Source organism: Vigna unguiculata, chromosome 2, assembly GCF_037176805.1.
Source record: "Vigna unguiculata cultivar grain cowpea cultivar isolate G323 ecotype 2 chromosome 2, ASM3717680v1, whole genome shotgun sequence".
NCBI classification, from domain to species: domain Eukaryota; kingdom Viridiplantae; phylum Streptophyta; class Magnoliopsida; order Fabales; family Fabaceae; genus Vigna; species Vigna unguiculata.
The window spans coordinates 30816550-30836525 of NC_140793.1; the positions used below are offsets into that span (position 1 = coordinate 30816550).

Sequence of the window (19976 nt, forward strand, 5' to 3'; positions counted from 1 at the left end):
GTTGACTGTAATCTGAGTTTTATGCAAATTGATTTGCTATATTCATAACCTACTAAAACACCTTTTAATTAAGGTCAGGCCAAAGCCCAGCAATTTGCACTAACATAGAAAAATGTGCAGAAACTCGTGTCTAAAAAAAAAGAAGTAATAAATATTAAGTGAACGAAGAAAAATCTATTACTATTTGACGTTTGTTTTTCGCAGAACTTAGAATTTGTGATGGAGACAACTTCCATAAATATAACGCGAGGAAACTGCTTCAGTCAAAGTATTTAATCCGACCAAATGACTACTAAGAATCAACTAAAAACCTGAATGAAGCCTTGAATCGAAATATATATTATAATTTAAATATATATCAATCAAACAAAGTCGTTATCCTAACTGGGATATTCCAGTCTATTAATACATAAATAAAAAGGGAAGTTATAAGAAAAAGGTGGGAAGCATGGAATGCAAATTTGACTATTAGAGTTGACAATAATTCAAAGAAAGTAAAGAGCATTAAAGCACCTTATGCTTCAAGGAGATCTAGAGTATTTGTCTGAGGAACACCCACATAAACTCCAACTTCTTCAATAGCAAAGAAATGATAAAAAGAAAGAAGGGGAGGGTAATACAGGTAGGTAGTCAAATGTTAACACCTAGTGAATCACAATATCGAACAAGCCTTTTGTCCTTTACCCTTCTTTTTCTTCTGCTTAGGTGGTTGAAGGACAACTCTTATGGCTGCATCAAACACTGACTTCACGTTCTACAATACATGCCACCAATGAATTTAACCAACATGTCAAAAGTTAACCAGTGATTTAGATTAAAAAGAAAAAAGTAATGCACTTAACTCAACCATTTACCTCCTGTGTTTTTGAACTGCATTCAATGTAAGCTGGTGCATTGATCAGCTTCCTAAGCTCTTCCCCCTTTAAGATAATGCACATGTCAGATTTAATTAATTGAAATCACTAAACAAGATTCCAGAGCACCATAATCAGTATTCACCTGAGCTGCGGTAATAGGCACGGCACCAGGATGGTCTTGGCAGAACTGCTTATCATCCCGAAGATCTATCCCGTTACAAACCAAAAAATAACAATGAATGGACTCTTAGTTGACAAAAACCATGAATACAACATGCAACAATGGAGAAACTAAAACACAACCATTTGTCACCTCAATAGAACAACTTAGGCAATGAACCTAACTGGAAGATTATTTGAAAATTGTAAGACATATTTAGAGGTAGGGCATGCCTTTCTAAGTATACAAGGCATGAATAAAACTAAAACTAACAACCTACCAGAAACATCAACAAAAATTTGATCCTAATGGGAGTATCAACTACGTTGGGAAAACATTGGAGATGAAAATCAAAAGAAAAATGAGAATAAAATGCACCAGAACTCCAGCCGCTTCTGGCCAAAAAGAAAACAAGAAATCTGATTCAGCAGTTCACTAAGATCATGGAGAATTTCTAAGATGCTGTACTAGTATCTAAAGTCAATATTTATGAAACATGAAATCCATTGGGTTAAGTTTATATATTTCATTGTAACACAAACCAGAATAAATGAAATCAATAGATAAGCCTCATGGGAGCATCTGATGAATGACAATAGCAGTATCAAATTTTACACAAACAAACATACCAAGTTTTGTGCCAACCAGAATTATGGGGACACCAGGTGCATAATGCTTCAACTCTGGAATCCACTGAAAGTGAAAACAACACATTCATTTTATCATCCATTTTTTTATAAAATGAAACAGTTCCTTAATGTAAACAAGATCCATAGATTACCGGCCATACAGAAACCTTGTATTGTTCTCAAAATAAATGACAAGAAATACACCCAAAACACAGGAGAATGAAAAGAAATACACTCAAAATACCTTTTTAGAGACATTTTCATAACTGGCCTTGCTTATGAGAGAGAAGGCCAGAATGAAAACATCGGCCCCACGGTAACTCAAAGGTCTTAATCTGTTGTAGTCCTCTTGTCCTGCTCCACAAATAACCCAATAAATCCAGAGAAAACTTTCTACAGTATCACAAATGTCACAGAAACATAATCACACAACAGCATTACCGGCAGTATCCCACAAACCCAGATTCACAATGCTACCATTGACAACCACATTTGCACTGAAATTGTCGAAAACAGTCGGCACATAATCCTGTTTCCACGTAAAACAAACCAAGCGAGAAAAAGAAGAAGACATTAAATGCTTGTCTCTTCCAGAAAACACAAATACAACAATATCAATTTGCTAACCAAACTTGATATAATAAAGCACCCATTTTAATTTCGCAAATGCCGTTTGTTGGCTTGTGAAACATGTCCCATCACTTCCCGAAATGCAGATGACAAGAAAAATGTAACTGAATTTCTTCAATTAGCGGAACTGAACAACCACCCAGACCCGAAAGTTAACGTTTGAAATGCGAAAAAAGAGAAAGGAGAAAGAAACTAACGGTGGGGAAAGTGTTGCTGGTGTAGGAAATAAGCAAACAGGTTTTGCCCACGGCACCGTCCCCAACAGTGACGCACTTGATGAACCTAGAAGCGCTCATCTTTTTAACTCGGAGAAAAGAAAAGAGACACGAAAAGCCTCAGATCTTCACCTGAGGACCCGATCACACACCCCCTCCAATTTCTTCTTCTTCTTTTTCTTCTTCTGTCTCAATTACACATCTGCGGCAACAAAAAAGTAAATGAAAAAAAAACACATACACACACACAGAGAAGAAGAAGACAAAGAATGAGGAGAAGAAGCGAAAACGGAGAAAGAAAGAACAAACCCTAATTGCGAAAATGCGGAAAGAGATAGAGAGGGAGAAAGCAGGGAATGGAAAAAGGAAAAATGAGGAAACCCTAAGAAAGAGACAGACCCTGTTGTGAGAGTGAGAGGAGAAGGCATTGACGAAGGGGAGAGAGAGAGAAAGGAGAAACCTTTTTGGCCCGCGAGATTTTCCTGTTGAACCGTTCATGCAACACAACACACAGCACAACACTACATAACAAACAAACTCTATTCTTATTAACCCCTCTTTTCTATTCCTTTGTTTAAAAATAAATTTTCACTCAGACAAATTCGGATCCTTACTGCATCAATTCATGCTCACCCATTCATGCTTCTTCATCACCTTTTCTCTCTTTCTTTTTCTTTTCGTTGCTCTTACATCTTCAATTTCACTGTGTTTTAACGCAAATTCGGGGCTTCATTATTCCAATTAAAGCATGTTCATTCAGCTTTGGACAGTCCAAAATTATACACATTTTTACACTGTCAAAGTTTCAAACTTTATTTACATTTTCAGATTATTCACAGAGTAACTTTCTGTAAAACAAATATCACTAAAACAACTTCAGCTGTTCAATTATGGAAATGTTAAACAACTGTTTTGTAGTGTGAGAGAAATGTAATAATAATAATAATAATAATAATAATAATAATAATAATAATAATAATAATAATAATAATAATAATACATTATTGTTTATTTCATCTTTGAGATTAAAAGCTATGGTATGGTAACACCTTCTCATTTTTTCAAACACTATGTTTTCAACAACCTAATTTGTTCTTTTTTCTTTTTCAACAATGTGAATATATCTATTTTTTTGGTATAACATACCTAGCATGCTGTGAAACTCTACACTCAAACCAAACATTATTGCTTGATTATGATGTGACGAATGTGAAGTGTCAACCAAAAAATTGATCTTTATCATTAATTGATAATTGACACAACACTTGTATTTCAAATTTTTTCTTGTTTTCTCTGTTGGGTTTTCAAATACTTCCAAATCAGATAATGGACCTTTCATGGTGGTTCCTCTACCTCAATATATATCATTCTCATAATTTTCTTTTTAAATATTTCAAGTGGCCCTAGTTCTATTTGCACATGCATGGAAAAGCTATCCAAATTGATCATCAAATCAAAGGGAAATATTTTCCTTTCAATTAACAAAGTAAAATCAGTGTTGTTTTGTCAATACAAGTCTTCTCATTCTTAATTTTTCATCTTTTCTTTTAGAAGTTGTATCATGCCTAGTGTAAGCCAAACATAAGAAGATCTTATGAAGCAATTAATCTGCTATATACTATGGAAGATTAATCAGATCAATGAAAGTTTAATACTCAATTATAATTTACATGTGAGCTTGACAAGTTATGATTCTAAATTCACCAAAAAAGATAAAAAAAAAAGATAGGATATGTTAAGAATTTAATTGGAATGCAATATTAGGATTCGGACTCTCACTTAAATTATCATCATGCGTAATCAGAATGTTGAACATTTTTTCCACAAAACACCCATAATTCCTTCGATTTTTTGGGTTTGGAAAAGTATGGATTTTCAAAAAAATTAATCTTATGATATGTTGAGAATCTTTTATGATAGTCATCCGTGTTTAAGAGTATTTTAATGTCTGAAATTGGATCGGACGACCTTTACGTAAAGATTATATCATTTCAAATTTTTATGAAATATAATATGCTCACTAAATGATAAAAATAATAAATTAATTCAAACTTCTACAATGAAAGATATTCAAAGAATATGAGTACATTCTGTTATACATCAGATAAAATAATTGATTAACATTAAATCATGCAAAATAATAAAAGTTGCATTCAGATATTATTACGTGAGAAATCACAAAATTCAGAAATAATAAAATGAATAACTATAAAGTTTAAAATAAGATAGGAGTTTCTTAAGATTCTAAACCAAAAATAATACTTATTTCTTATTTTTTATTTATTTAAAAAAGACATGTTTAAACTAATTTATAATTAATTAATTGTATATTAACTAGTTTATAACTTATTTGCTTATTTAACAAAGCCTACAAGATTATTTGACTAAAACATAATCATTTCATAAACAAAATTATTTTGCTAAATTTCAACCATTTTCGATCATGGTTTAAAATAGTGTTTGATCTTATAGTTCGTTAGTATATTTACCTTTAATATTTATACATTTCACATTATCGTTTCCTATTATACTATTAATTTGTAAAGTTTTCCTTTAATATTACTTTACCTCTCTTGTTTATATATAATTTCAAATTCATTGACTGGTTTAATAATTGATATTGCTAAACAGTGTACTAAATCTGTTTAACAAGTTCTACTACAAGTTATTAAAAAAAAAACACTGAATTAGTTTATCAGGTAAATATCAAGAATATAAATGTGTGTGCACGTTTGTGATTAACATGAGCTACAAGAAGGTACGTTAACTTCACATTAAACTCGATTTTTACAATGACAATGAAAGTTATTGTGATATTAGACATTCTATAACATTTTTTGAATAATTCAAAAATTTACGGAATCTACAATTGAAATCACTTACCCACTTCTAAATTTTACCCAACTACATTTTTCAATTGTTGCTTATACGACCTGACCTTAGTGAAATAGATTTTTGTTCAATTTGTCTCACATTCTCCTTAACAGAGTTAATTAAATTTTAGTTTCTGGACATTTTTTTAATTTTAGTTCTTATCTTTAACTATTGAAGTATTGGTTTAAATATAGATCTTTTTTAAATATCGAAACATTAAATCTTATGTTGGAAGGAAAATTTTAAGATTAAGAAATATTCCAAGATAGTTAAACCATTAAAAAATTGCATGTATACATTCTTTGCTATTTATGCAGACTTAGACTGTATTGTTTGCATCCTTTTAGCTTTTATGAGTATCTAAATTCACATTTGGATTTTGTACACAAACTATTTGGTTCATCAGGCAATAAATTTTACATGAGCTAGACAGATTTTTTTTTTGGCGATAATAAGCAATTATAGTTGTGAAGAATGACAAAAAAAATAATATTATTCCTCTGTTTTTATCATTTTACATCTCTGTTTTTATCATTTTACATTTGCATACATCATAGTTCTTTACTTTAAATATTATTTGGTTTATTCATCTACAGACGCATGAAAATTATAACTGTACATTTCTAAGCTCCATGGAGTATTTTGCACATCTATCATGTTCAGGTTGTTAACTTTAACCATACCATCTCTCCTTAAAACAGAGACAGATATATTCAACCATTGTTCTGAGCAATGAAGATGATGAGAAAAATATGATATGATCAAATAATAATTATTGATAATGCCTCAATCTCTAATAATAAATCCGTAATATACTCTTACTTACATGATATATTCTACCATTATTGTTCTGGGCAACAAAAATATGAGAAAGATCTGATATGCTCAAATAATAATTATTGGTCAGGCCTCAATTTCAAATAATAACTCCGTAACATACTCTTGCTTACATGATATATTCTACCATTATTGTTCTGGGCAACAAAAATGATGAGAAAAATATGATATGCTCAAATAATCATTATTGATCATGCCTCAATTTCTAATAATACAACTTCGTGATAAACTCTTGCTTACATGGTGGGGAACATGGTCTGCATCCAAAGTACACAACAAACATACAAAAGGACTTGGGTTGTATAAAGAAGCCATAGAAAGATGGAACAAAAAGATTAGGATTTACAGAATGCACGAAGCGTATCATCTAGGGCCTTTCTGTCATAATCCCCTGTGAATACACAATTGCCAAGAGGACCCTTTAGAAGAATAAGCCTGAGCAACCCATCTGCTACCTTCTTATCAACCTGATATACCAAAATAAATTAAGTAAAAAGCTCTCTGATAAGAACAAATTGAACATTAAAAGGGTAGCGACTATCAGCTCTTACCGCCATCACAGATTTAAACATGTCCACAGTCATTATCTCAGGAGGGGCTGTGGGTAACTTAGACTGTTTTAAAATGTCTCCAACTCGCTTCACAAGAGATTCATCAATCCAACCTAGGCGATATGACATGTCAACAGCCATTACCTGTGTGCATTTGAATGCAGATTCCTCAATATAAACTTCCTTTAGTATTAATCACAAATATAAGTATAATTCATGCTATTATATTGTTACAAAAAAAAAAAAAAAAATACCGTGCCAGCTGCAACAGCCTCTCCATGAAGCCACTGCCCATAGCCAACCCCATTTTCTATAGCCTAAAATAAGAATGAGAGTTAAAATCAAAGAGGAAAATGCAGAAACAACATTTTTGGGAATAGATATAATGCCACGTTTGCATAGAAAATAAACATAGTTATGTTTTAACCATTATATTTTAAAATCTATAGTGTGTAACATTCTTCATGTTCTATCCTTTGTAAAAACTTAAATTCCTTGTTTGAAACAACTGCACCTACCGATTTGGAGCATTGTACACCATCTGAATAGCTAAAATCCCAAACAACACGTGTTCATTTATTCCTTATTTTCTCATTATTTTTACAGTTTTATAATTGCTTATCAACACATTAATTTATAACCCAGGTCATAAATATTGTCAGGAGTGTAAAAAATCTACGGAAATTTTTCACAATTTTACAACCTAAAATAAGATAATATCAGTCACAGGCAATCACTCACATGACCAAATGTATGACCCAAGTTCAATGTTGCCCTCAGTCCACTTTCCTTCTCATCTAAGGACACAACCTCGGCCTTGTTTTCACAAGATCGCTTTATAGCATATGCCAATGCACTAGGATCTCTGCAGTGGATGACTTTAACTTGTAAAAAATGGAATAAAAGAAAGGCACTTTGAAAGCAGTTAGACAACATTTAGATAAAAAAAATAGACCAAAGCAACATGAAAATATGAGACCCCAATAAGCTGTGATGCACAGGTAACCAAAAACAGTATCATCGAACATATGAGCATTAGTAACTTTGGTGTATTGTTTTTTTAGATATCCATTGACTTCACAATATTTGCCAACCTCAATTATTACTTAGGGACTTGAGAAAGGAGGAACACATGGACCTTGAAGAGGGATAGGATAATCATATCAAATGTAAGTAATACTATTTCATTTTAATTTATTTTTACTTAAATATGAAAACACATCATATTTAATATTTAGTCAAGTCATTCTTGTATCTTAAAATTCTCAATGAAACTATTGTATTGTATCACATCACATTACTGAATCCGGACCTGTGTAACATAACCAATACATAATGACAAGCCACAAAACTCAAAGTTAGGGATACTTTTTTCTCCAGCAAAAAAGAAAACATATTTTAAGATAAATTCCCCAGAAAACTAGCTATTATGACCTATAAGATGTTTCACCTATCATTACAAGCTTCGAAATGGAAATGGAATAGAACAAAATACTTAGTTAAAAATTTACCTAGCCAGTAATGCGTGCATATTTTTCTCTTGCCACTCAAAAAACTCTGCATCCCTAATGAGGCCATACTTAATGACCTCAGCAAGCCCTGATGCCAGTTCCCTATCTGGTAATGTATTCAATGTGTCCGTGTCTATAAGCACACACTGAGGTTGGTAAAAGGCACCGATCAGATTCTTTCCAAGGCGATGATTTATCCCAGTTTTGCCACCAACTGAAGAATCAACCTGGAAACATAATACACAACCCAATGAACAAGGGAATGAGATAACATAGACAGTGGAGATTAGAACTTATCAACATTAGACAGAACTACACGAAGGCCTAATAAAGACATATCATGAAAAGAAATTTCAAGTGCAGCAAATGACCTGTGCCATCACTGTCGTAGGAATCTGAATAAAATTAACACCACGTAGGAATGCAGAGGCAGCAAAGCCACACATATCACCAATAACACCACCACCAAGGGCAACAAACGTACACCGCCGGTCGAGTCGTGACTCAATGGCCTTGTCAAAGACTTTCATAAGAGTATCCTATCAGTTGAACACACAAACATTTCTTATGCAATTCCCAAACTTGGCAACAAACACCACAGCCAATTCAAACGCACGAGACTTACCATGTCCTTGTACTGCTCACCGTCAGGTAAAATTACACTCTCCACAGAAACATTTGGGTTTCCCCTTGTCAAAGCATCAACAACCTTGTCTAGATAAAGTGGTGCAACCGTTTTGTTAGTTACAACTAGGACCTTCTTCCCATGCACATGCCTAATACAACAGTGGGAAAAGTTCAGAATATATTAAACAAGAAAAAAAAAAATCCACGTTTTATCAAACACTTCAAGGTTTAATTAGCCATTTCTCCCTTTTACTTTGTCTCACCTTTACATTTCAGTCTCTCTATACAAAAAATTCTAAATTTTAATCTCTACACAATATTTTTTTCTTTTTATGTTTAAGTCCCTGTTAGTTCTCTGGTGGTGTAAGACCTTCACAACAAAACGGTATAAACACTAAAACATAAACTAATAATCAATATAAAAAAAATGGAAAAGTAAAGGAAAAAAAAAAAACGATTAAACAGACCGAAGACCGAACTTTGATTGTTGGAAGTAAGACACAACACAATATATTACACATTACACAATTAATTGAAAATTGAGAAAGTGTAAAACAAAACACACACGTATTGGAAACACTTTAGGAAAAATTAAACAGTAAGTGAATTGACGAAGGAAGCATTATAATTACCTCTGAAGATAGTCGGGTTGGTCTAGTAACCCGGATCCGATGTAAATGGGATAGCTCCGATTACCCAAATCAACTTCGACGGTGGTGGGAAGAATGGGTTCGGATTTCGCAGCGGAGGGATCCATGACTGGAGAGGAGGTGGCGCATATCCTTGAGTTGCGAGCGGTGGAAACAGAGTGTGAAGGAAAATGATTAGATTTGAAGCGTAAATGGTTGTTGTTGTTGGTGGAATAGAAGAAGAAGGATGGTTTGGAGATTGGAGTTTGCTGTTTGGTGCGGAGAGAAAGAGAGAAATTGGTGGCTGCTGAAGCCATTTGGGAATGAGGAATTGAAAAGGTTGGTGAGTGAAGAAGACAACAACAATAACATGCTTTCTCTCTTCAACACAAACACCATTTCAGGGTTAGGTGGAACTTTTTCAAGTGCATGTTTGGTAGAGATAAAAATAAAGTATAATGTTTTTTTTTTTTTAAATAAATTAAGCCAAAAACTTCTTAAATCATAATAATTCATAATGCGTTTATTTTTCAATTAGTTAGCATATTGAGAATATATATATATATATATATATATATATATATATATATATATATATATATATATATATATATATATATATGATATTCATTCTGGCCTTGTTCATTTACAATGAATAGAAAACTTAGTTATCTAAAGATATATGTGCTTATATCTATTTAAATTTCGTTATGTACATGGAAGTAACTTTCTTAATAGGTACATGTTTTTGTCATCGACTATTTTTTCTCATCTCGAAATTTTCCAGCGGAGAGCTTTAACACACTATTTATCTTTTTTAGTTTATTAATTATTTTAAATTTTCTATGATTCACATGCTTTAACTAGTTTTTAATTATAATTTATTAAAGCTATTAGTAATGCATTCACATAAAAATCAGATATAATTAAGAATTAAATGTCGATGTATAAATACATAATAATATAACATAAAAATTAAAGTTATTATTACATAGTATGAAATTAAATATATATTTTTCAAATACGAACAAAAAAGTTACTCATTTTCATCTCTATCAATAATATTATTGAAAATAATAATAACCATAAAATAAAACAAAAACATCAATAATAATAATAATAATAATAATAATAATAATAAATAAATAATTAAATAAACCATATTTATCCCCACATTAAGAAGTTAAGTAGAATAAATAGGTACGTAGTATTTGGTTAGAGATTAAGATATTTTTTCTTACAGTACCTTTTTTTGTCATTATAAGAACCGACAAAAACACAGGTTCTTTTACAATGTATTTACATTTTTATTCTATTAAAATAATATAATTTTATGATTTTAATATAATTTTAAATTATATTATTTTTACACGTAATTAATTGAATAATATAATTTAATATATAATTCTACAGAAATAGTATTAAAAATTATGTGAAATCATTTTTCAAAAAATATTTAATTCTTTTAGAATAAAAAGAACTATTCAATTATTTATTTTATTAAATAAATATATTATTATTATTTGTTTATTAAGAGGTAAAACTATCCATAGTCACAAACAAAAGGACATTTATCAAGTTATTGTAGATATAACTTATTAATTTAGACTTACCAATTTTATACCATAAACATTTTAATTTTATACATTTTATACCATAAACATTTTAATAAATCGTAACTTCTGCTAAAGAAACATGTGCAGTGATAATCTAAAATATTTTTTATAACTAGAAGTAATCAACAAAGTTTACTTTTTGCCAAACCTTGATTAAAATTTTGTTCTTAGGCAGACTAGGTTGTTCTCAGTATTCTCTGTTCTTCTTCCCCTGTTTCAAGGAATAAATTGTGTAATCTCATCGAAGGGTCAATCTTCTTTGAGAGATCTGGTTTTCTCAAGGTAAATTTTCCTTCTCTCCTCTGCTTTAGGGTTTTCAAAAAGGTTTAACAAAATTCAATTAGAGAATTTACAATTGAATCGCAACATAAATGCCTAAACTGAGATACATATGTTTTTTCTGAGTCTGAATGAAATAAAGTTTATACCTTTACTCTTTTATGCTGTTTGCAAGCTTGCAATCGCACAGTGGATCGTACTAATTTTTGGGTCTTCTTTGATTTGTGTGTCCTCCTCTTACCATAATGTGTGCTTACAATGCTGCCCATTTCATCAGTACCATTCTCAATTGTAATTGGTTGGTTATGCATTTTTTGTATTATGCATTTTTAATTATTGCTAGCGATATTCAACTAGAATCTTAAGTCCAGACGATATAATTCACAATTTGTTTGGAATTGTGTCAAAGACCCACATTGCGGCTAAAATTACAGTGTATTTGTTGTATTGCATCGGGTTACTTGAATCTCATAAATTTAATGTCAAAACAATGAAAGAAGCTTCTTCTATTTGCTACAGAATTGACTCATGTTCTTCGCTTGAGGAGGGAAATCAAACACGGAAACAATGTGTGGCGTATAATTGGATGTCCTTTCTTGCAGTGTGAATGCAGTTCTAAATACCTACAAACTCTTGTTATGTGTACTGTGTTGCCACTTTATCAAACACTTATGTACAGTAAACTATAGATGGCAGGCCAATTTACGAGATCAAGAAGACTAGAAACTCAGCAGCAGGAACAGTCGAGGGCTAGGTGGACGACATCACTAACTAAGATACTTGCCACACTGATGGTTGACCAAGTACATAAAGGGAATAAACATAACAATTTATTCAATAAGAAAGCATGGAAATATATTTGTGATGAGTTTTACAGCAAAACAGGTCTGAAATGGGACAAGGAACAGCTCAAAAACCGATATTCGGTCTTGAGGCGGCAGTATACTATTGTAAAGTCCATTCTTGATCAAAGTGACTTTAGTTGGGATGAATCCACAGGATCTATAACAGCCAATGATGAAATTTGGGCGGAATACATCAAGGTATGTTCCTTCATCTTTTGTTTTGTTTTTAACAAAACATCAAAGTATGGTGCTGCTGAAAGAAGAAACTTTGAACATATTGTCATTTTGTATGCTGTTTGGTTTAAAGAAAGGGAGTAGAGGGGTGGGATTTATTGTATGGTCTAGGACCATGTGCCATGGTTTTGATCAATCTTCATGTGACACATATTTGAGTTTTATTGATTTCGTTAATTGAAAAACTTGGCTGCATGTTATAGAGAGATTGGCTGAGACTTTGGATACGTGGTGGTTTTAAACTATAGAGTAATTTCTCGTGGAGGAACAACTTGTTTGATTTATAAGAGAAGGAGAGGGAAACTAAAATAATTTACTATTATAACGGTTCAAATTGGATGGAAAGTTCTTTGAATTGAGACAAATTCACTACTCACTATTAGATCCTTTTATGACAGCACAGTTGTTCCTTGGAGGCTAAGAAACAGATGGAACAATGCTATAGAGTATATTAAGAGTATACGTTTCAGACTTTTGCACAATTTTAGGAAGGGAAATAGGTTTGCTGATAACCTAGCTAATTCTGGTGTACCTCCATGTATTGCTTATTACTTTTGTTGTGATAGATGCAGTCTTCCACATTTTGTATTCTTTTAGGGGGGTTTGGTTTGGTCCCCCACTTTTGTATTTCTTTCTTTTTCAATGTATTAAAAATGCTGTAAACCTCTTGGTATTCAAATTTCTATGGATAGGAAAGAACTATAACTCAAATGTTCATCTTAAGGATAATTTAATTAGCATGGTTTATAAACATTAGAGGGGAGACAAAAACAGGGAGGTGAGGGGATTTTCCTTCTCTTATCCTTTCCCGATATTTGAACCAAACAAGCTCTTAATGAGTTTCAACATTCAAGAATGCTTTGTATGAAAAATCTGTTTCCAATTTTTTTTTCCTACCAAGGTGAAGATAGAGTTTTGTATGGATAGCTTATCCGAGATTAATTTAAAATTCTCCAAAAGTTTGATTTTCATTGTAATGATAAAATATGGAACAAGTAATGTTAACAACTTGAAAATGTTGTGGCTTAATTTCTCTCTCCATTGAAACCCTGTAGCTTTTTTTATGAACGCTGCATTCTTTATTGTAGGGTGAAATATTAAAATTCATGTGGAATTCACAAAACATGTATGGCTGGGATTATTTTGGTGAAACTACATTTTTTTTTTGTTTAAAGCCCTTAGGAAACTAATAAAAAAAAAGCATTAGTTTTCTAAAACAAGTTTAACTAAACACACAATAATAGAAAATGAGGCTAACTTGGCTTTCATGAGGATGTTTAAAAGAATGTGTTTATATTACCATCATTTTTTGTAGTTTCAATTATAACCTGCAGCATCTTTTCTCTGGATAGGGATTCCATTGAACACAGACTTGTGTTCTATAAAATAGTTCTAGATTAACTCTTAGAAATTGCAGAAACATCCAGATGCTGAGACTGTCAAAACCGGTGGGTGCCCAATCTTTAAAGAACTTTGCACAATATTCTCTGAGCCAGCAACCAATGGCAAACATGAATATGTAGCTGCATCTGAGGGTGAACATACTTCTGTAACTCCTTGTCTAGAGCCATTGAACACGCACCATGAGGAGTCCTCATCAGAATCTCAGGACGAGGAAGATGCTAATGATCCTCAAACAGTTCAACCTACTACACCTACTGGAATTTCTAAGCGCAAAAGAGGACGTAAAGGAATTGATGAAGCTATTGCAGATGCCATGTTTGAGATGGCGTCTGCTTCAAAGATGAGGGCAGCTGCCATAGAGCAACAAATTGCTAGATTTAGCATGGCTGACTGTATTAGGGACTTAGATTTGATGCAAGGTGTTGATCAACAACTATATTTTGCTGCTCTTGATCTGTTCAACAAACCTAATGCTAGGGAGATATTTTTGTCCCTCAAAAAGGATAAACGTTTAACTTGGTTGCGTGGTAAGTGTTCTGTTGCATCCAATTTATCTTGTGCAGAATGAAAAAAGAGAAAAAAAAAAAAAAATCTTAGTCAGAGTTTGATCCCTTTCTGTTAAATTATTTGCAAGCTTTGATTATATAATCTCATACATACAATAGTACTTCCGGAATTGTTAATGTTAAAACCAGTATTAATGTGTATTATTAATGTTTGCACGCGGGAGTGGATTCAGTCACTTTTTTTTAGAAAAAATCTCATAATTTTAGTTCGTTCATTTTCATCTGTTTTTTTTTTTTATTTTTTGAAAATTGAAGTGAATCATTCAAGATATGAAAATGAACTAAAGTTACATAAATTTTTCCTCAAAAGGTCACCCTTCCCTTTGCACACACCTATGATGTTTTCAAAACTTTTAAATTGGACCATTAAACTTGAAAAAAGTTTAAATTGGTAATTATCAAAAGAATTTTAAACATATAATCACTTGTTTATTGGGACTATTTTAGTAAATTGATTTCTTTTCTTAAAATATACGCAAAGTTTAATTTGATAAGTTTTTTTTTAAACAAGATCCCAATAAATCTTGTAAGAATTTAGTAATGTATATTTCTCATCTACGAGTTTTTTACAAATTATAACTTTTTATTTTATGAAATTGTACTTGGTATAAGTTAGGAAATATAATAATTAGAAATGTATTAAATATATCAATCAAGTCACATCAAGTAATAATTATATGTCAATAAATATAAAAAAAATTATGTAAAAGTTTAGATGAGTGTGTGTGTGCGCTAAGATATCTTACATTGTTTGAACAAATTCTATCTTGGTGAATTGATTTTGATGGTTGCTTAATAGTTTGATGGGTCAAACGTTGCTAGTACAATTTTAAATGTATGTCACCAAAGCCACAGAATCAGTTGAACAACATATTAAGCACAGTTCAGTGAAATCTGACAAGCACAGAACTAACTACCACATCCAGCAACATGCGTAACATTACATTTAGCATTTCCTAAACATAATTATTAAAAAAAAGAAATACTTACGAATATAATTCAAATTTTCAGTGATTCCAATGTTGAAGGATTCTATGAAAAGGAGAAAAAAAAAGTAGAAGTGTTTTATTATACTATAGAGTTTAGTCTGCGGTCCTCGTACCAAATTAAATTCAATTCCGCACATAATTCTTGCAGGAAACGTGACAGGAGCAGAGATTCTGTATTTTTGTTGAATGCATAGACAAGACACTTTCCCAAAGTTAAGAAGAGGAATCAAACCTTAAAAAAAAGGTACAACTTGGCCACAAAATTCTGAGTCTTCAAATCTTCAATTTTTTCTCGACTATATATATTATCATATTAACAGTACACAATGAAACCAAGTAAAACCCATCGTAATAAATGCTTGCGGATTGAGGAATCTACACCAATAGTCTCCATAACAGGTGGTATGAGGTATCATGATTCATGATATCAGATTCATCTATACACGACATATGAACTAGAATTCTCCTACGCCAATATTCTCTTCACGTCATGCTCCTGTTCAGCAACTTTGGCTTTGTTGTATACAGATTCAAAAACCTCCATGCAAACACTTGAAAACCCCACAATCCCTTGAAACACATGAGGGCAACCCATTTGCAAGTTGTTCAGCGTCATTGCCCTAGTCACACTCACTGCCTTCTCGTACTTGTTCTTCTCTTCTTCTGCCTTTGCTCTCAAAGCTTCCACCTTGGCACGCTTCTGGGTCACCGAGTCCTTGTTTCGCATTGAACCAGAGGATTCTGGCATGGAGTATGGACCATACTTGCACTCCAACGACCGAAGCTGAACCACCTTCTTCTCAAGCTCTTTGAACGCGCAATCTGACTTCTTCTTCTGTTTATACTCCTCTGCCTGTTGCTCCACTATGGCATGAATAACCGTCAACAAGCTTTTTATTCCTTCGGATGCTACATTGTCTGGAATGCGATCAACAGCAAGGTGCCATTCTTCACAGAGGGAGTATATCTTTGACTCCTCCGGGGTTCTGCTTAGAGGGTTTTTGCTGAACTGGAAAAGGGTGAGTCTTAGCCAACCTGTGAGGGATTGGATGTAATCGCGGTGAGCCTTGAAGAGGTTGCAGAAAGATTGGTGCCATTGCTGAACTTCAAGCTCCAGCTGAAGAGTTGATTGCCTGTGAATCTCAGAAGTGGGGTTGTTTGATGGTACGGTGTTGAGGTACTCTAGCTGCTGAACTATGTGCTTTTGAACTTGATGACACTCGTACATGCTTCTCCACATGCACATTAATCTGCCAACATAACAAACACAATGCTGAGAAAGCCTTCTTATTCTGATAAACTTCACTAGTACATATATTTTTTTCTCTAATAAATGTTTTTGATTGTTGAATGTTGTTGAATTGTAATGTCAGTTATGTCACTGTTGATAGAAATCCTAGCAGACAGGGATAGTGCTACACATTATTCTGTAAGCAAATCAGAAGCAACAGTGTTTGTGCAAGGACAACAAGCATTCCGGATGAAAGCAAACAAAATGGCGAAGGATGATTTGTATTTTAGATCGTTTGGCAGTTCCCAGCAGAGAGTATACCTCGATTTCAACCTTTCTCGAATTTGTGTTGTTTGTACAGGTTGCCAAAGTAAAAAGGATATCATGATTTTATGAACAGAAAACCCAGATGAGAATCATCATGCGGGGACCATAACATCCCATCCATTGGTACATAATCATTCCAATTGAAAGTCATGTGAGAAACTATATGGTACAAAGTACGCCACAATAATGTCTAGTCCAAGATATGTATAGAGGGTTTAGAAGCGATAAGCACTGATCCAAAGGAAACACCCACGATCAAAAATGATATTTTGGGTTGTACGAATTGTACTCGTCTCAGTCAAGGGCAAAACTACATCAGTGAAAACTATAAAGCAGTCAAAAGCAATATTTTCTACTGTCACTGATGCTCTATGCCTACGCATGTATATATTCTGACTCAGTTTGTAACTCAGTCCCTTGAAGGAAAAGGGTGCTCCCACGGCTTATTCATGCCTCTTCGCTTTTCCCATTCCTACCAGCAAGCTAAGACCCCAAAAGGGTCCCTCCCAACAGAACGAAAATGCTTCCCTTACTTTAAGATTCAGTATCTTATTTGCTACTGAGCTAGTGTTTTTCACTATTGCAGGATAGCTTTTTCCTTTAGCTCGTTATGTATAAAATTAAAGAGGATTCTGAAATGAGAGACTTACCCTTTGACAAGCTCAATGAGTTGAGGGTACAGCTCCACCTCCCTCAGTTTGATTATTTCAGCAGATGTAGTATCAATGGCCTGAGAAGCAACCATCATTTGTGATTCTAATTTCTCCACTTCTTTCTTTGTCTTCTCTGCCTTCACATAATCAGCTCTCTTCATCTCCACCTTCCTTAGCAGTGCCAGCTTCTTCTCATGCTCCATCTTTATAGTCTTCGCATTCTTTTACCAACAAAACCAAATATTAGAAAAGTTAAACAACGATTAAAGGGAATTGTCAATTATCTATGAATATGAACAATAAGCATAGCATCGATAGAACATTAGTTGTAAAGAACAAGATTTCTTCACCAGACCCGCATCAAATCTTATGTTCTCAAAAGAGAAATAAATAACCTATAACTTTTTCCCTTTTCTTTTTCTTTTATTATTACCATCCGCAAAAGAGTAACACACCTTGACCTCTTGAAACAACTTCTTCTCCCATGCATATAGCCTCTCCACGGTGGAGCCATGCCCAACACCTCCACCTCCATTAGCCCCAAAAGTACCAACAGAAACAGGAGTTCCCTCGGCCAGTTTTCCAAACCCATTCAGCTTCGGACTCGAACCCCAAGTCCACAATGACGGACTCAAATTCCACCCATAGCTGTGCACTTTACCTACCACCACCAAGTGAAAACATAACCCTTCAGAATCCAAAATGCTGAAGAAAAACAAAAACTTGAACTACATAGAGAAGTCAAATAAAACCATAAACAAAAGGGTTAATTCAACATGCAAGGGGTTCATTTCCAGTTACCACAAGCAAATCTCAAGAGATTCGCACTCCAGAAAAGGAGTTAGCACTTAAGACCCCTGAAATTGTCACATGCAATGATGAAAATGAGGCTTACACGCTTTACTGTTATCAGAAAACCCAGAGTTTGAAACTTCAAGGATCAAAGAAACATGAGAACCAGCATCAGCGGCTTTGAGAAAATAATCATCAAGCTCTTTGATAACTTCAACAAGATCCTTAGTACTGTTCCTCGAAACAACCATTGCAAGCTCGCTGGGTGTCTCCTTGGAAAACCCGCTCACCACTGACGGCGGAGCCGTCACGCTCGCCGCCGCCATCACTACCACTTCTGATCCGGTAGTGGTTGTAGCCTCCCACTCCTCCTCCGTCACCGACCGGGAAGCCATCGCCGGCGCAGCCGGCATAAACGGGTCCCAGAAATCCCAGGCGGAGGAAGGCACCGGAGGCGGCGGGGGAGGCGGCGGGGGTAGAGCAGGCGAGGAGGTAGTGTCCGAAGTCCACGTGTAAGAGCTCGGACTCATCGGCGGCGGAGGAGGCGGCGGCGGCATCGGGGTGGGAGTTCGAGGCGGCGGCGGCGGGAGAATGGGCTGAGGGCGCGGCGGAAGGTGGTGATGGTGATGGTTGAGGTGGTGGAGAACCGTAGTTTCAGCATTTGCGAACTGAAAGAGTGCTGAACCAGTGGCACGAAGCGAACGAATGTACATAGCATGTGCCGCAGAAAAAGCGTGTCTGGCTTGCACGAACTGCTTCATGTAACGCTTCCTGGCTTTGCAACGCGACACCGTTTCCTCCCTCTCAATCCTCGACTGGCAGCAACCCATCTTCTCCTTTTGTTGTTCGGTGAAGAGAATGAGTAAAGGGTGGTTTGTGTGTGCTCAAAAAACTGTGGTGGTGGTGGTGGTGGTTCTGCAAAAGTTCCCTATTTTAATGCCTATAACTCTGGCTTTGGGTGGGAAGTGCCAAAGGTACTTTATTTTTGGGTCAAAACTAAAGAACCTCCATTTAAAGGCATTCCTCTCTGGGACACTTGAACTTGGTTCAGAATCTAAAGTAGAGAAGACTGAGAAGAAGAGAGATAATGCAGTTTAGGAATGTGGTTGTGTTGAAGATGGTGCATTGGGTTTTCTCTCTCTATACTATAGTGGGGTGGAGGAGGAGCAGCAATGGAGAGAAAGAGAAGTAGCACACAGACAGACAATGGCTTTGGGCAGAGAGCCTGCAATTAAAAAAAGACAGTGAATTTTTTTGTTTGGTGTTTGAATTTAGGTGGACCAAAATGCCCCCTCTCATGGCCTATAAGGTAAATTTTCTTTTCTCTTTGCATAATAACATAACATGAAGTAACATGCATGATGCAGAGCACGACATACCCGAAGGGCCACTGCCAGATCAGATCAGATGCACTTCTGGGATATCCTTCAGTGAGGGCTTTTTAGATTCAAGAGTACTGATATACCAATATTTTTAAAATTATGTAAAATTCTAAATGAATCTGGTGTTAAAGAAAAAGT

The 19976-nt window shown here is 34.2% G+C and overlaps 4 protein-coding genes across 8 annotated transcripts; 1 reads left to right on the forward strand and 3 right to left on the reverse strand.

Annotated features, from left to right (window-relative positions):
- Positions 1-316: 316 nt before the first annotated feature.
- LOC114173408 (rac-like GTP-binding protein RHO1) lies at positions 317-3152 on the reverse strand. Of its 4 annotated transcripts, none has more exons than XM_028057778.2 (9): positions 3106-3124; positions 2952-3012; positions 2474-2693; positions 2088-2175; positions 1891-2000; positions 1647-1710; positions 1000-1064; positions 855-920; positions 317-754 (listed from the first exon to the last, which is right to left on the reverse strand). In XM_028057778.2, exons 3-9 carry the CDS (start codon positions 2570-2572, stop codon positions 653-655), a joined length of 594 nt encoding a protein of 197 aa, XP_027913579.1. In that variant the 5' UTR covers positions 2573-2693; positions 2952-3012; positions 3106-3124; the 3' UTR covers positions 317-652. The 4 variants fall into 4 exon arrangements, with proteins under 4 accessions (XP_027913579.1, XP_027913580.1, XP_085526271.1 ...); XM_028057779.2 differs by lacking the exon at positions 3106-3124 and adding an exon at positions 2801-2873 and having other exon boundaries at positions 2952-3027; XM_085670145.1 differs by having other exon boundaries at positions 2952-3152.
- A 3095-nt stretch (positions 3153-6247) lies between these two features.
- On the reverse strand, positions 6248-9923 carry LOC114173404 (3-dehydroquinate synthase). The gene is made up of 8 exons (XM_028057773.2): positions 9524-9923; positions 8890-9040; positions 8636-8803; positions 8265-8491; positions 7495-7618; positions 7008-7070; positions 6754-6897; positions 6248-6669 (listed from the first exon to the last, which is right to left on the reverse strand). The coding sequence occupies exons 1-8, from the start codon at positions 9835-9837 to the stop codon at positions 6538-6540; spliced, it is 1323 nt and encodes a 440-aa protein (XP_027913574.2). The 5' UTR covers positions 9838-9923; the 3' UTR covers positions 6248-6537.
- Positions 9924-11218: 1295 nt separating this feature from the next.
- On the forward strand, positions 11219-14504 carry LOC114173406 (L10-interacting MYB domain-containing protein-like). Of its 2 annotated transcripts, none has more exons than XM_028057774.2 (3): positions 11219-11418; positions 11935-12458; positions 13912-14504. In XM_028057774.2, the coding sequence occupies exons 2-3, from the start codon at positions 12105-12107 to the stop codon at positions 14464-14466; spliced, it is 909 nt and encodes a 302-aa protein (XP_027913575.1). In that variant the 5' UTR covers positions 11219-11418; positions 11935-12104; the 3' UTR covers positions 14467-14504. The 2 variants fall into 2 exon arrangements, with proteins under 2 accessions (XP_027913575.1, XP_027913576.1); XM_028057775.2 differs by having other exon boundaries at positions 11256-11418; positions 12105-12458.
- Positions 14505-15716: 1212 nt separating this feature from the next.
- LOC114173403 (pyridoxal-phosphate-dependent serine hydroxymethyltransferase, putative (DUF632)) lies at positions 15717-19678 on the reverse strand. The gene is made up of 4 exons (XM_028057772.2): positions 18560-19678; positions 18120-18325; positions 17662-17885; positions 15717-16703 (listed from the first exon to the last, which is right to left on the reverse strand). The coding sequence occupies exons 1-4, from the start codon at positions 19284-19286 to the stop codon at positions 15920-15922; spliced, it is 1941 nt and encodes a 646-aa protein (XP_027913573.1). The 5' UTR covers positions 19287-19678; the 3' UTR covers positions 15717-15919.
- Positions 19679-19976: the final 298 nt, after the last annotated feature.